The sequence below is a fragment of the Lipophrys pholis genome, assembly GCF_963383615.2.
Source record: "Lipophrys pholis genome assembly, chromosome: 17".
Taxonomy (NCBI): domain Eukaryota; kingdom Metazoa; phylum Chordata; class Actinopteri; order Blenniiformes; family Blenniidae; genus Lipophrys; species Lipophrys pholis.
Window position 1 is genome coordinate 18,734,815 of NC_137643.1, and position 16,836 is coordinate 18,751,650.

The window sequence follows — 16,836 nt, forward strand, 5'->3', positions numbered from 1 at the left end:
CGTGATAAATTGGGGGACCAAACATCAAATATGATATGGAAGAAACAAACTTATTTAAAATCACATAACTGAAGCTGTATATAATATATATATATATATATATACATATATATACAGTATACACATGTATATGATCTATAGTAAATAAAATGTAACTTCAGAAGCCACAGTCAGTCCAGTTTCATCTTGAGTGGGCTGGAGTGGTAAAATATTGCAACAATAACCTTTAAAGCTACACTTAAGTTTTACTTTGTTGTGGCGTACAGTTAACGTGATGAAACGGTCTATGATTTTGCAAAGTCGCAATTGGTACTGAAAATGATTACAATCTCACTATAAAGTACACTTTTAATGAAACATCCTGCCGCAAAATACAGTGAAACGGTAGAGTCACAAGAAGAAAATATGAATTAGAAAACATCAGATACGCGTTTATTAATGAACATAAAATGATCTGGATTATTTATATGCATATATTCAACGTAGAATTAAATAGCGCGATTGCAAAAAATTTACAAAATAATCCCCCAGAAAATGGTCAAACTAAATTGTAGTATAGGTTTTTTTTTAGAAGAAAAAAAGGAAAACAAGATGAAAAAAACAACTAAAGTGGTAGTTCAGCGAGCACTGCTCCTACATTTGGAAACTCAGAGCTAAAAAAAATAGGAAACAGCTGAAGTAGCCACGATGCATAAGATGACTAAAGCCGGAAAAAAAAAATCTTAAATTATATATATATTTTTTAATTATAATAAAATATATATAGATTGTGCTGTTGATATTTCATGAATGCAAACTCTCTTACAGATGTTTTATTTTCTTCTTCAGTTTGTATAATTATCGTGTTTTGTGGCTCCAAATTTTAATTTGGTGGGAAACCTTTCAAGTCATAAAGGTCTGTGACCTCTGACCTTTCCGATCAGGACGTCCAACCCAATCTAAGATCAACAAACAACAAGCAAAGAATAAAGAAAAAAATTTGACTTTTAACAAACTTGTGACGGAATGAACACGTATAACTGACCTAGCTAAATTCCTGCATGAAAACCCGACCAAAGTAGATCAAACTTGTTATTGACGTTAAATAAGTGAATCGTTAGCAACGTGGTTACGAGTAAAAATATAGTTTTTCTGGCAGTCAACTTCAAGTGTTAGCTGATGAACATAATTTTGTCCTCGTACGTTAAAAACGTGTTCCCAGTGAAACGCGAGCTAGCATGTAAACATGGCCGCCGCCCGAACACTGCCCACTGTTTCGCGCTTCTCTCTCCCGCGAGTTGTTACTCCTAAAGGTTACTCAGTTACAAACCAATAACCATAGAAAAGCTATTTTACCGTACAAAGGAAAAAGGTTGTATATTTTCAGACTGCAGATTTTTTTTTTTTTTTTACAGACGTCGTTAGCGGAGTAGGAATATATTGTTTTTGCATAGTGTCAAAAAATAAATCAATCGTTTCTCTGGAAAAAAAGAAAAAAAAGAAAAGAAAATACTAAGCCGGATGCAAAAAACAACAACAAATCACATACAAATGTAATTAGTTTGGCAGTAGTTAAGAATAATGACACGATCACGAGTGGCGACCAAAGTCGTCCGAACACCCGGGTTCTGTTTTCCCTCCTTGTGTGTTTCAGTGTCTTCTTGTTCAAACTCATCAACACATCCGGAAATAAAAAAAACATGGGAATAAAGAGCTGAGTGTGAGAGAGCGAAGGAGTGGATCTGTGGCAGCAGAGTGAACGACCAGAAGATTCTGATCCAAAAAGAAGAAATAATAATGATAATAATAATATGTTGCTGTGGTTCTTACTGAACTTCTGCCCGGCTCCGGGCAGCAGTTCCAAAACCAGCCTGCAGGACGTCCAGAGGATTTATTTTGATGCTAATATCGGATGTTTGCACCGAATGTGAATCGGCCCGTAAGAATAAAGACGGATTGAGAGAATTTCATCTGGTGCTTTTTTTTTTATTTATTTACAATTAAGTGTTGATTTCATATGTTTCAGTTTTTTCTTTATTATGTGCACATTTATTTAATTTAATTTTGTTTGTGTGTGCGTGTGTGTAGGTGTGTGTGTATTTTAATTTTTTTTTAATTGAACTTTTTAACAAACATTCTGCAAACAACTGGTACACAATGGATTTATTTAATTTTTTTCAAACTAATATGTCATGCACACTCCTATTCATACGTATGAAATGCTTCACCACTCTCACATACATCATGGAAAACAATCGAAACAAAAATTCCATACTTGTACATGAATAAAGTATGTCTATGATATTGTGCCAAACTCTTGGCTTAATGAACAAATTATGTTATCGGTGCCGCAGAAAAAGTTAAATAAATTAACTTTGAATTAGGGGGTTTTACACAATATACACATCAGCTAAAGTCTAATCTAATTTGTTTAATATACTCGATCCAGTTTTTCCTTCTTCTTCTTTTTTTTTTTAACGTATCCTCCTCCAGTTTCACAGAACAAGTTAACTTTTCCATCATATATATGTCATGTATGAGATCAACCATTAGGAACCTCTGTCTTCAACCTTTTTACTCTCTATTCGCATAATTGTAAAGATATATAGATCCAATTTTCTGAAATACAAAACCTGAAACATGAGTGGAAGATCAACCTTTAACACCTTGTCCATACTTTTTTTTTTTTTAAGCTCCTGCCAATAGGAGGACAGATGGAGGGACAGTCCCAGAACAGGAGGAAATGATCTGCTTTCTCAGCTCCGCACTGCCTCCAACAGATTGTATTTTGATACTGCGTTTGTGCTGGTGTTCTAAAGTATTCCCCCCAAGATAAAGAGCAGGTTGTTCTCCACTGCTGCTCGTTAATCTCTCTCTGATTCATCCAGAGTTATGACAATATTTCCCTCCCTGTCCCACCTTTCTTGTGTCACAGCCCTTTAAGTCTTCAATACCCTCATATCATTTTGAAATCATCGTTTTCCCCCCCGAGTTTGAGTCCATTCCCCTCTGTGTCGTCCTTTATTGTTTGTTCTAGATAATGCCTCAGTTGCAAAAACCTGTCATGATCTAAATTTGTTAGATTGTATTGTATACTTTAACCTCTTGAAAACTCTTAATCTCCTTTTTTCTTAAAAGCTCCCAATAATATACTTTTTAATGATATATTTTCAACTACATAACTACATAACTTCTTCATTTCCCTACTGAGGGGCCTTTTGATGTTTGTATTTATTGTTTATGTTTGGAGTAAATAATGAAACTGAATGAAGTTCAGGTCATAAAGCTGCTCTGCTCCACACAATGACGCCACCTGCTGGAGAGCACACACACACACACACATTACCACAGACTAACACACACATTACCACACACTAATGCACACACACACACACACACACACACACACACGCACACACACTCACACACATTACCACACGCACACACACATTACCACAGACTAACACACATATTACCACACACTAATGCAAACACATTACCACACACGAATACACACACATTACTACACACACATTACTACACACACTGCCACACACGCAGTGAATAATGAAAGTGAATGAAGTTCAGATCATAAAGCTGCTCTGCTCCACACAACGCACACGTTACAGGTTTTTTTTCCAATCGCTAACACACTTGAATCACACTAAAAACATTGCAGAGAGAGGAAGAGGAAGAGGGAGGTTGAGAATGAGAGGAGGAGGAAGAGTGAGAGGTAGAGGTAGATCTGTTAGAGGAGTTCAGGTACAATATTGACTGCAGTACACGTCATGTGACTTTGTCTCCCAGTGTACTGGAAAACACCTCGTTGACAGATTTTCAGCACGGCGGTGGAAGGCACCCACTGGCTTGTTTGGTGGACGATTTCAAAAATAAATGTTTCAACAGCATGTGTGTATCTGCAAACAATTCTGTGCATTTGAACAATCTGAAGACTTTTCTACAGTTTGAACTTTTTAAATATGATGGCAAAGTATACTAAAGATGAGAGTGCGTCATAATTAAGCCCATAGTGGGTCGTTGGTTAGACAAAACTTAGCAAATGGAAAAAAAACTGTATTAAAGCTGAAGCTGCAATGACGCCACCTGCTGGAGAACACACACATTACCACACACACTATTTCCCCTCGGATATTTAGATGTTTTATGTCACGTGTTTGCAATTGGGTTATTCGTGTTTTGTTGTTGTTGTTTGTTTTCACTTGCTGCAACACAAATTGCCACACGGGACACAAATTAAACTGAACTACAGCTACACTGATGGATACATGCTAATGCTACTACAGTTGAACGTCTCGGGCCTCGTTTCCACCACAACTCACTCGTTTTCATCTAAACTGGGCCTAAATTCAAGAACAATGACGCACTCGTCTGTGAAACCTGAGCACTGGCTAACGCTAGCGCTACTTAAGTTACTAGCTCAAGAGTTTGGAGTAATAGAAACCAAGAGCATGCCATTTATAATAACACTAGTTTTATATTTAAACCAGCTTAGTGGGAAGGAGAAGCAGAATTACAAAAGTTTTTGACACATAACTTTTTCTCATTAATTATAATTAGACCGTTATAGCATGCTAACATAGCAGTTAGCACTTTCACACCACAGTAAGAAGATTCTTGTGTGTTTATATGTTCATGTTTGTATGTTTCCTTTTGCATCCTCCCACATTTCAAAATAAAAAAAACAGTCTGGTGGTTTGAATCGAGGTCGTAGCCTAGCTTTAGCCTAACGCTCGAGAAAGGCTTTTAGATCGACGACGTCACACTGGTAGACACGCGCACTTCCACCAACAAACCAGAGATGGAACAGATGAAAGAAGAAGACACTTCCGGAGCATTTATAAAATTTATTTATATAGATATATTCATTCTATACAGTCATGTGTATGATAGTTTGTATATATTTATATAGAAATCTATGCAATCCTTTCACAAGAGAAGAGAGAACCACATGTCAGCGACACAACGACAGAAGCTCTGGATATCAAACGTCCACTCATCTCACTCAAATACAATCACGTCAGAGACTTTACAATCGTATCCTCTTTACTGGCTTCAGCTCACATCTGTACAGTTTGTTTCTTTATTAGAAAGAAAAAAAACATTTCGGAGCAGGTTTGGAGCTGCTGGTGACAAAGTCCTTGTTTGATTTCTTCTTCTTGTCTTGACGGGAGCACAAGCAGAGGATCTGGTACATTTTTGATTTTTCCACAGAAGAAATAAGAAAAGAATAAGCCCCGCCCACTGACAGAAACACAGTAAAAGCACAAACACGAGACGACGTCTTCTTCCTACAACGGTGGACTAAAAAGTCGGCGGTTTCTGAAAGCGGGGGACTCGTAGCAGCTTTTTTCTTCATTCATTCATCATGCTTGTCTGGATTTCAAAGTCATTTCAGATCCATAACAACCTTTTTATATATTTTTTTTTATTTTTTTTAAATCGCAGCACCGAGTGAAATTCATTTGTCATTGAGGGGGGAAAACTAAACCTAAATATATAAAGTTAAGTGTGTCCGACTGTCCGCTGCACAGTTTCAATCAGTAAGCAGTCACATATTGCACCGTAAATGCAAAAAAAAAATAACCTACGGAGAAAAAGTGCTTCTAACGATTTTGTACAGCGGCTATGCACAAACACACACTAAGAAGGGACGCCCCCGGCAGTACAGTACTGGAACATTTTTGCTGGACCCGTGGTCCGGCCCCGTCGCATCGTCCGGGCTTCAGGAATGCACCTTGAAGGCGAGCAGCTGCTCCGAGTGCACGTTGTTGAGGGAGCGCAGGTCGGGCAGCTTCAGCAGCAGCTTGGTGAAGATGGCCGACTCGTTGGGGTGGTTCTTGGTGATGAGGCTGCGCAGGGCGCGGATCAGCGTCTCCTGCAGCGCCTCCACCGAGTTCACGTTCTCGATGCCCGAGCGATCTGCGGGAGAGAGCCGGGGACGGCGGTCAGCACAGAGCAGCCTACATCTCGGAACACAAGTGAGGCGCCGTGACGCAAAGCACACGACCATATATGGTCACTTCCCTCTCAATCCAACTCTTTTTTTTTTTTTTCAAGGATGATTTAAACTGTCGACCTCAGACATTACTATCATAGTTATAAAAATATACATATATAAATAATGGTTTAAAATAATAAAAGGTGGAGTAGAGATGCTGGGATATCAGTGTTTTAAATGAGCTTTAACGTTTCCTCCTCCTGATAAATTGGCAGATCCTAGTTGACAGTTTACAGTCAGTTTGTCTCAATTCTTTTTAAAGAATCCCGAGACCGTCGCTCATGTTCTCAGCGTCACCCAATACTCGCCCGGTTGTATCGGGAGATCTTTAACGAGTACGACTTTAACCGACCCAATACTGGTGCAGCGCCAGTATTGAAAATTGACATTCCTTTTTCCAAACGTTTCAAAAAGTGAAGAATCTTTCTATTCAATCAACTTTTTGATCTGAACTGGACAGAAAGGTTCGAGACGTTGAGGCGGCGGCGAGCTGACCTGCAGACACCAGGACCACGGCGGTGAACAGGCTCATCTCCTCCTCGCTCAGGCCCAGGCCGGCCAGCTTCTCGCTGAAGTCCAGCATGGAGCCCAGCAGGTCGCCGGCCCCCATGGCCCGCAGGCTGTCCACGCTGTACTTGGCCCCGCCCAGGAAGGTGACGCAGCGCTCTGCCACGTCGAACAGCGAGGCGAAGCGCACCACCAGCACCTGGGGACGAGAGAATGCCCGTGTTGGTGAAGGTTCTACGGCGTTCTAGAAGGTTCTCTAGGGTTCTGTGAAGTTCTACAGGGTTCTACAAAGTTCTGCGAGGTTCTACTCACCTCAAAGGTGCCGGCCTTCAGCAGGCTGACCTGGTCGTGTTGCGACAGGTCCCTGAAGCCAGGGATTTTCTTGGCGAACTCCACCACCTCCCTGACGGCGGGCGTGAAGCTGTGGGAAAACTCCTCCCACACCTGGTGGCCAGACTTGTGGGGGTCCACGTGGGGCGACGTGTTCATGGGACACACCTGAGGACAGACGGCGGGTTAGGCTGGCTCACTCGCCGGATTCCCGATTCTGATGAGGCGGGGACGTGTCTTACCAGGTGCATGCGGTTGCCCCCTCGCCACAGCGGCGCCCCGTACCCCCCGCCGGTTGGTCCATCGGTGGACGGGGCCCCAAAGGCGCCGTGCTGGTAGGCGGGGCAGTGGCTGGTGGCACTGCCTCGGGACAGTCGGAAGGGGCAGCGGTTCAGGCTGCTCTGCTCCGGTTCCCGGGGACCTGCCTCGGGGGCCGGGGCGTGCGTTGCCGTGGTAACCAGGTTGTTGTGGTGGTTCCAGGCGTCCTGCTGCTGGTTGTTGCTGGACGGTGGGTCCTGGGCCTGAGGGGCGCTCTGCTCCTGGTTGTACATGAAGGTCTCCTGGTGGGCTCTGGTCACCGAGCCGATCACCTCCTCCTCGCCGCTGTCCGACGCCGAGCTGTGGCTGGTGTCCATGGACACGGCCGGCTCCGGCTCTGAGCGACCGGAGAGGCTAGGCGAAGACGATGGGAAGCGGGAGTGGGTGCCCCCCTCCTTGGCAGGCGGAGGGGGGGCAGCAGTGGCCGGTGGCGCCTGGCTGTTGTTCATCATGTTGTTCATGGCGCTCTGCATCTCCAGCAGCATGCGCTGCTTCTCCCGCTTCGGGATCCGACCGAAACGCACCGCTGGAGAAACAAGAAAAGAGTCACCACTGCACCGACTGCGTCGGCCATCTTTATACACAGAGGACAGTCTGAGGAATGAATCAGTCAATGTAGAGCTGGAAGTGGACCCTGGATCCTTCAGGACCTGTCCAGGTGGACGTTTCAGGATCTTTCAGGACCTGTCCAGGTGGACGTTTCAGGATCCTTCAGAACCTGTCCAGGTGGACGTTTCAGGATCTTTCAGGACCTGTCCAGGTGGACGTTTCAGGATCCTTCAGGACCTGTCCAGGTGGACGTTTCAGGATCTTTCAAGGCTCCTGATTCTGGAGCTCCATTGGTGTTTTTTTGGGATTACTTCATGATATTAACATCAGCATGTGTTTCAGAGCAGTTTGATTGTGTTTTTTGATGACGTTTCCTTCTTTAACATCTCAGTCTGGTGGGCTGATGACAAGCTAACCGAGCTAGCTGGATAACGTAGCGGTAAATAACCGATTATTAGCACTGAAGACTTCTGTAAGCTTTGAGAGCTATTGAAGAAAAGAAATGATAACTTTCATGGACTTTTAGGGGAAATCGGCTCACATCCATCATAATAATAAAGCAGATTTCACTGTAGAAGACACGCCACCACCTGGTGGCACAAACCGGTATTGCAAGACCAGATCCCGTAGTATGATGTTAGTTAGCATGCTAATGTCTGTAGACATTTTAGAGGTTTAACAATAACCTTTACCAAGTTTTATTTAATTTAACAGTGCAGACACTTACAGTCCCGGGACATGCCCACCAGGAGGCATTTCTTGAAGCGGCACTGCTGGCAGCGGTTCCTGTTGATCCTCATGATGGGACAGTTGTCGTTCTTAAGGCACTTCTTGTACTGGATGTTCTGCTGGATGCTCCTCCTGAAGAAACCCTGCGCGTCCACACGGACAAACAGACTTGAGACAAAAGTCCTCCGGGACCAAGTCCTGGAGCTCAACATGGCGATCCCTGATCACCAGGGTTTCGGCTTTGTCGTAGAAGAAAATGCAACTCAGTGACTTTCAACATATTTTACCAACTAAAGCAGACCGTCCGCGGGCCAGAACCCACCAGAAAGGTTTGAGATCAGCGGTGTCAAACATCAGGCTCAGGAGGCTCCAATCCGTCCCGGAGATAACCAATCAAATTAGAACAAAATCCCAATGAAATCATCTTTTTATTAGCCTCAACTGTTTTCACTGTATTTTACACCAGAAAGTATCACTGAAGTATCTTTATACCGGAATTGCAGTACGAATTGTTTGGTTTTCTTATTTCATGGGACTTTCTTTTAAACCTTTTTTAAACAATGAAGAAAAACTTGAAAAAAAAAAAGAAAAAAGTTTAAATTCAAGGATTATCATCCCTCGATTTCACCAGTCACGATGAGATGAGATGAGAAGAGATGGTGTGGAGCCGCTGAACTGAAATGTTTGACACCCATGATTAAAAGTTTTAACTCTTTCAGCCAGAAAACGTCAAATTCAACTAATTTGAGTGATTTTTTTAATGACTTACCAGTCATAGCTCTTTGTGTGTGTGTGTGTGTGTGTGTGTGTGTGTGTGTGTGTGTGTGTGTGTGTGTGTGTGTGTGTGTGTGTGTGTGTTCCCCACAGTGAACTAGGCCACGCATCAACAAGTATGAGGGCAGATATATAAATATGGGGAGAGTGAATTAGTTTCCCTCAGTTGGAGACGCACAGATGGCGACAGTTGCCCGTGTGTGTGTGCGTGTGTGTGTGTGTGTGTGTGTGTGTGTGTGTGTGTGTGTGTGTGTGTGTGTGTGTGTGTGTGTGTGTGTGTGTGTGTGTGTGTGCGGGTGCGGGTGTGCGTGCGTGCCCTCACCTTGCAGCCCTCGCAGGCGTGCACTCCGTAGTGGAAGCCAGATGCCACGTCGCCACACACCTTACACAGCAGCACCAGGCCGTTGATTTCTGAGGGAAACAGAAATAAATATTAATTTAGTTAATAATTAAGTTTAGGAGGTAAACTAAGTTCCATTATAGAGCTGGAGGTTCGTGTCCTTGAGCTTTATGCAAATGAGGCATGGGGAGCGGCGGTCTGACGTTTATAGGTAAAACGTCTATAAACTAGCTGTAGTGGAACCGAAACAGATACAACAACTGAGCAGCTGATTTCTGATCTCAGATGTTTTCAGAAATACTTCTGGCTGAACTGTTTTAGTAATAAAAGAGAAACTTTGGTTTAGTTTGAACTCCAGGAGCCGACAGACCCCCGAGTAACGGGTTTGTCCAATCAGGTGCAGCACGTCACTCCGAGCCGTGCTACATGCTAAAGCAATTGAAAGCTTGCGCACCAACAACGCTAAATGCCACATGCTAAAGCGTTTCAGGGCACGCGCATCAACAATGCTACATGCTAAAGCGTATCATGATAGACACAGACTAAGAATAAGAGGGCGGAGTTAAAGCTTTTGCAGTCATATGATTTTAAATTTACTGTTTATTTTTTAGCTGAAGTAAACATCAACATTAAACTTCTGAAAACTTGGCTCAAAGTGGTTCCAGATGGTATTTACCATGCTATCATTCTCCCCCTGGTGGTCGGATGTTATATAAAACAGATAAAATCTACCACCACTTTAGAATTCTTCAATGTTTCCAAAAATGGAAATAATGGTTAGATTTTTACATTCCGAGCTCCTCGTGTCTTACTTGTGATGCCAGACTTGGCGGTGGACGAGGAGCGCCCGCCCTTCTGCGTCCCCGGAAGGTTCTGGGCTCGGCCCAGCGAGGGGCCGTGGCTGGGGGAGGGGCCATTGCTGGGGGAGGGGCCGCGGGGCGGCGAGGTGGACTGATAGCTGCCGTTGGACGAGTCGCTGTGGCACGACTCGGGACTGGAGGCCGAGTTGGACGAGCTGATGTAGGCTATTACGCCACCTGGAGGCAAGAGGAGGACAAACAGCTGAGCAAAGTCTGCAGAATAAAACCTCACCGTCTTATCTTTAAGTTTATTTTCATACAAAGGAAAGATTTTAAAATCTTTCTGTTGGTCTAGTTTTTTTGTTATTATCCACCGTGTTCTTGTTTCTTATCCACCATTTTGTGATTTCCTCTTTTTTTAACCTTTCTCTTGTTTTTCCACACATCCCGCCTGTTTTTCTCCACCTTTTTCTTATTTTCATCGAGTTATTTTTCATTGCAGCCGGACTCGGCCGGGCGGCAGATGGCTGAAGCTCTGAGTTTATGTAAAGCATTTGTAGCAGTAGAAATCAAGCTTATTTGCATTTTCACCAGACACAGTTGCTGAAAACTAAACTAACCCATACTTTTATCACATTACCAGGTTTTGTACCACCGCTGCAAAAACTCCCAAAAGCTAAATTTGTTCAATTTTTTTGATGGAAATAAACTAATTCACCGTTTCCGATTTTAATTCAAATGTATTTTATGTGTCTGATTTGACCCAACTGAAATCCTCCCTTTATAACTGAGGTTCTCAGTAACACCCAGTTGTCAGTAGGTGGTGCTGTAGCGTTGGTTGCAGGGAGCCTGGCAGTGGTATGGCTCCCTGCATCCCCCCACCCCTCAGTGGAATGTATGTCTGCATCACCAACCAGCTCATCTGGAGGAGGGCAAATCAGAGCGGGGCGGCAGCTCTGAGCCAATCAGAGGCCGGCGGGCGTGGTGATGTCACACAAACTGGCCTGATTTCTGCCCTTCAGATTAAGTAACAACATTACATAATGAGAGCTCCAGCAGGGTGTGGGGGGGCCGATAGGACAAGAACAAAAACACACACACACACACACACACACACACACACACACACACACACACACACACACACACACACACACACACACACACACACACACACACACACACACACACACACACACACACACACACACACACACACACACACACACACACACACACACACACACACACACACACAATCCCATTCACATTCCAGTTTGTTTTTGACATTTTTATATGCTCCTTTGGGAAAAAACCCTCATAAAACTCATTTAAAAAACAAAAAAACATGCACCTTCCCTTTATCAAAACTTCTTGTGCACAGCAAGATCATTTTAAAAACATCTTGTATTCATTTCATGTTAAAAGCTCAGAAAAGATCAAGAGAATAATACATTTTCAGTTACCTTACGTAGTGAAACTGTGATAACATTTGAAGATTTGTGTTATTTGTGTGGAAATGTGCAAACCGTTTGTAGCACCAGATCAAGGTGATAAATCATCTTTTTTTCATTTTACTGGGAAACAACAGATTTTATGGATTCAGCTGTGGTGCATTCAGGTGCCGTGGGATAGAAATGCAGACATAACTTACAACAGTGAGAAAATAATGTTGAATTTTAAGTGCTTAATTAAGCTTATACAGTAAATGAATTGACGATTAATCATTCACATGTTTCCGTGTGACAGTTGATGGCAGACAGGCCTTTTGTCTCCTGAGACTTTAAGACACAACCCTGAACTCCATCCGTGTGAGGCTATTCATCATTATTTTAAACTTGATTTTACCGAGGTGCTGACATTACAGTGAAATATTAATAATTACAGTAAAAGATAAACTGATCACTGACCTCTGAATTTTTAAAATTAGACCCTTGTCAATCGTGTTTTAGACATAAATCTGGAGGCATACGAGAGTTAATCCGACCAAGATGAGTTTCTAGACCAGATCTTTAATAGACAAGTTAGGTGATAGGAAGGAAGGACTGCATCTGAAGGTGATGAAGCCTCATTGGAAAGGGTCCAGTAAAGACTGTCCATGTGGCCTCTGAGATTTCTGAGCTTTAATTTAAAAAAAAGAAAAAGGAAACTCTCAAATCACCTCATTTTAAATACAGATAAATATATAGAGATCAATGCATGTTTAATTTTAAGATGATTCAAAAATTGTTAGGAAATAAAAGATTGTATTGTGTAAAGATAGAAAACTAAATGAATAGTCTCTAAGTTATCTTTATGCTCCATTTCATCCAGGAATTTGAAACCTTTTGTTCTATAATGTAGATTTTTTTTTTTTTATTTGTTTCACAATGAATGAAACTGACAAAAAGCACAATTTAAGATCATTTTAAGCCAAGAGAAGCCACACGTCCCTTCCTCTCGAGCGCCCTCACGTGGCCCCAGCGCGCTCTTTTCTTGAGGAATAATAGATAAAGTGGGTCACTGCGCGCTGCCTCACGTGTACCGGCGGCTGGACCACACACTAGCAGCCGGGGGGAATTATGCAATGTTTACGTCACGGCGGCGCTCGGCCAATCAGCGCGGACGCACGCGCGGCGTAAACACAGTCGCACATGGCTAGGCGGACGGGTCCATGTGAGCAGGACCGCAGTGCCGCCGCGAGCCACGGAGCGACACAACAACAGCCCCGCCGGCCGCAACCCCGCTTTACCGTCTGCACGGTAACACTCCCGACACGCCCGGAGAAATGACGTTAAAACACCATTTCATTATTATATTATTCTACACAAATACCAGCAACATCCCGCAAAGCTAATCCCCTGGAGTTAAACGCGTAGCCGTGGTGAAACTCACCAGCTTTAGCCGCCTCCATGGTGCTCCTGCCGGGGGAAGCTGGTCCTCCGCTGCTACCTCGCTGCTGGAGCCGTTTTTAATGTCTAACGTTGTTCAGCAACCGGAAAGTCGCTGATTGATCAAGGTTCGGAAACTATAACATGAGAGAGAACCGTGGAGGAAGCGGCGGAGCAAACCGGCTGAACTCGAGAAAAACAGCGGCGGATCTTCCTCCGGTGAAAAGGCTGGGAGAGAGAGGGGGGGATAAGCCGCTGTCACCGGGATCCGGGTTCCATTCAGAGCCGCAGAGAGAGAGAGAGGAACCACACGGCCGCCGAGCTGAGGAGGACTGCTGTGGGAGAGGAGCGACTCCAGGTCCGTGTGAGAGACCACGTGACCCTGACCAGGGCTCCTCCCCTCAGCCTGCAGCGTCAGTAACCCACTGACATACTTTCACTGCAGGAGCAGCCAGAGACAGACAGAGTCCCTGTCCTGGACAGGCGGAGACAGAGTCTGTCCTGGACAGACAGAGACAGTCCCTGTGCCCAAACCCCAGACAAAAACAGCTCTCCTGTCCCAAACTCAAGCAGGACTGGAAAAGTCTCTCCCATTGTCCCAGACACTGGACCAACCCCCCCCAATACGGTTTGTAAGGATCCCTGAGTCGTCAACACCGATGGTACATTGTGGTAGAAGACGTAAACCAACAGGACGTTTGAAATACAGATCATTTTCTAAAACATCACTGAAGGGCTTTTGTCGGTATTTTACCAGGCGAACGATGGTAAAAGTTCCACTCCAGTCGGAAGACCTGCAGCATGTTTCAGTCCAATCACTGCATAGTTTGTCTTTCTGGACCGATTTTATGCAAAAGTGAGTGAGAAGGCCGATGAGCATAAACAGCCTGGTTCTACTAGTCACTGACACCAGGGCTCATTTCATGCCAACCTGACACCTCTAATGTACCAATCCCTGGGGGGGGTGAGGAAGAGGATTCCAGTGGCAACCTGCGGCGCTCTGGTGAACTCCATGCCCAAGAGGGTTAAGTGCAGGAAAATAATGGTCGTAACAGAAAATATTGACACTTTGGGCCAAATTTGGACCTTTTCACTTGGGGGTGTATTCACTTACTGTTGCCAACGGTTTAGACATTAATGGCTGTGTATTGAGTTATTTTGAGGGGACAGTAAATTTACACTGTTATACAAGCTGTACATTGACTACCTTACGGTGTAGCAATGTGTCATTTCTTCAGTGTTGTCCAATGAAAAGACACAATAAAATATTTGCAGAAATCTGAGGGGTGAACTCACATTTGTGACATACGGTAAATGTTCCAAGTGTTTACTGCCTTAACACCAGAAATGTCACCAAAGAACAAATTTTTGTGTAACAACGTGAACTTGGTGACTCCATGATGGTGGTTTGAGCTGCTGTGGCCAACATCGAATCGTAATGAAATTGTGTTTTAGGACCCGTCCACATGACAATGCCACTTCATGTAACCTCATCCTTCTGGCCAATCATCCACATGGTGCGGCGTTTTAGGAGAATGAAAACGTTTTTTTGGTGGATTTTTTGGTGGTTTATTTCTGTGGCCGCTTTACAGTACCAGTCTGGCATGTGTACTACGTCGTTTTGATGGTGTTTTGTTTTTTTAACCTTTATTTTACCAGAAAAAACCTCAATGAGATTAAAATTCTCTTTTTCGAGAGTGTCCTGGCCAAGGGGTGAAGGTTCCAGACAAAACCGGCACATAAAACATATAAGAAAAATAGCAATACATTATATACAAATTAAAATTAAGTCCGTCATTCAAAACATCTGCAGACAGATGTGTCTGCATCCAAGTCGCTAAGCAACTTTTTAAAAGAGTCCAGTGAAACCAGGTTTTTTTAGTTTCTGTTTTTTTTGTAGTTTGTTCCAAGCAGATGGAGCCGCAAACCTGGACGCCTTTTCCCCACAGTTCAGTCCTGACTTTAGGAACAGACAATAAAAGAAGATCCTGAGAACAAAAATTATAAGACTCCGTGTTTCTGTGACTGACGTAGGTGTGGAGGTAGGATGGGAGCAGAACTACAATGCACTTGTAAATAAAAACACTCCAGTGATTGAGTGTCCAAACATATAAAGAAGTCCATCCAACACGAGTATATAGCGGACAATGACGTGTCATACGGGGAGAAAACCACACTGCTTTGGCTGGTGTGGATGGAGACTTAGTGTCCATCGATCCACAGTAAACCAATGCAGTGGTTTCGAGCAAAACATAGTGAATATTTGTTTCCAGAAAGATATAGACCTGATTAATCATAATTCTATATAAAATGCATTGAACTGCATCATCTACTCAGGAATCTAAGTATCCCAGTGAAGGATTATCATGCGCATCATTGCTTCAATCAGCCATAGAGTGAGTGGACGGAGCTTTGAGTCTAAATGCAATGTGAGACGGTGGAGTTGGACGTGTTGGTGGAGGAAGTTATCAAACATCCTGGAGCGTTACAGCAAATCCATTTGAATTTAGCATAAAAATTCTAATTCACGGCTAAACAGAGGAGATTCAGGTGGTTTTACAAGATGGACCAAACAGATAATATCTTATGAAGTCAAAGGGGAGGATCATCTCACTGAATATCTCGCAGCACAATGCAAGGGGAGCAACAGGGGTCAAAGGTCTTGCTCAGGGACCAACGTGTTGACTTGTCTGCTGTGGGATTCAAACCTGCAAACGTCTAATTCCGAGTCTAGCCTCCTGTCCACCGCTGCTCAAGTTCAGAAGTTAAAAACACAATATTAATCATCAACGATGCAAACGAATGAATGAATGTGCCCGTTTTTATACAAGCAGCCCTTCAGTAGATCAGGCTACGTCACATTTATCTGGAACATCTGTGTCACATCTTGATGATTTCTCCTCATTGTTGGACTTTAAAATCATCAAGCAGCGGGTTTTCCCTCATGTTAACAAAACTGATGACACAAGTAAGAGAGCGTGTTTCCATTTTCACATTTTCCAAAGATCTTCTTTGCCACAAATGATTATTAATGTCGACCTGCCTCATCAGTCCGGGACCAGGACCATCTCAGTTACATACGAATCACAGTTCAGTAAAAAGCAGCGGTGCATTGATGGTTCAGAGCTGTAAACATGAGGAGAGCCTTCAGAGGAATGCACACAGGTAAAAAGCAGAAAGTAGGTCGAGTGACTGTGGAGTTCAGGTCATGTGATGCAGGGCTCAGGTCACTCGGTCCATCCACAGCCTGGAGGCCTCCTTTGACTAATTGTCCTGTTACAACTGATGGCGCTTCCATTAGGCTGAGCCAGATGGGATGGTGCGTTGCTGCAGGATGTTGTTGGTTAAGTGCTGCCTGAAATGGGAGTAAAATCTCCTGCGGCGTCAGTAAAACACTCTCCAAACCCTGACATCTCCCTCTTCGTGCTGCACAGAGTGGATCGCTTAGAATCTTAGATTTACGCTCGTCTCACCAAAATCCAGATTCCCTCTGAATAATGGGACAATCAGAATTTCCATTTAAGCCTTTTGGAAACACATTCCACAGCTTGTTGATTTAAGGTCCCGTTTACATGACAATGTCCTGAAAACAATGTACGTCTGGACGGCAACATCGGAAAC

General features: G+C 43.6%; 1 protein-coding gene across 1 annotated transcript; it reads right to left on the bottom strand.

Moving 5' to 3' along the window:
* Window positions 1–4,829: 4,829 nt before the first annotated feature.
* nr1d2b (nuclear receptor subfamily 1, group D, member 2b) lies at window positions 4,830–13,581 on the bottom strand. Its single transcript, XM_080485540.1, has 8 exons — window positions 13,220–13,581; window positions 10,358–10,582; window positions 9,528–9,616; window positions 8,430–8,574; window positions 7,078–7,679; window positions 6,818–7,003; window positions 6,494–6,704; window positions 4,830–5,919 (listed from the first exon to the last, which is right to left on the bottom strand). The coding sequence occupies exons 1-8, from the start codon at window positions 13,236–13,238 to the stop codon at window positions 5,723–5,725; spliced, it is 1,674 nt and encodes a 557-aa protein (XP_080341666.1). The 5' UTR covers window positions 13,239–13,581; the 3' UTR covers window positions 4,830–5,722.
* Between the last annotated feature and the right edge of the window lie 3,255 nt (window positions 13,582–16,836).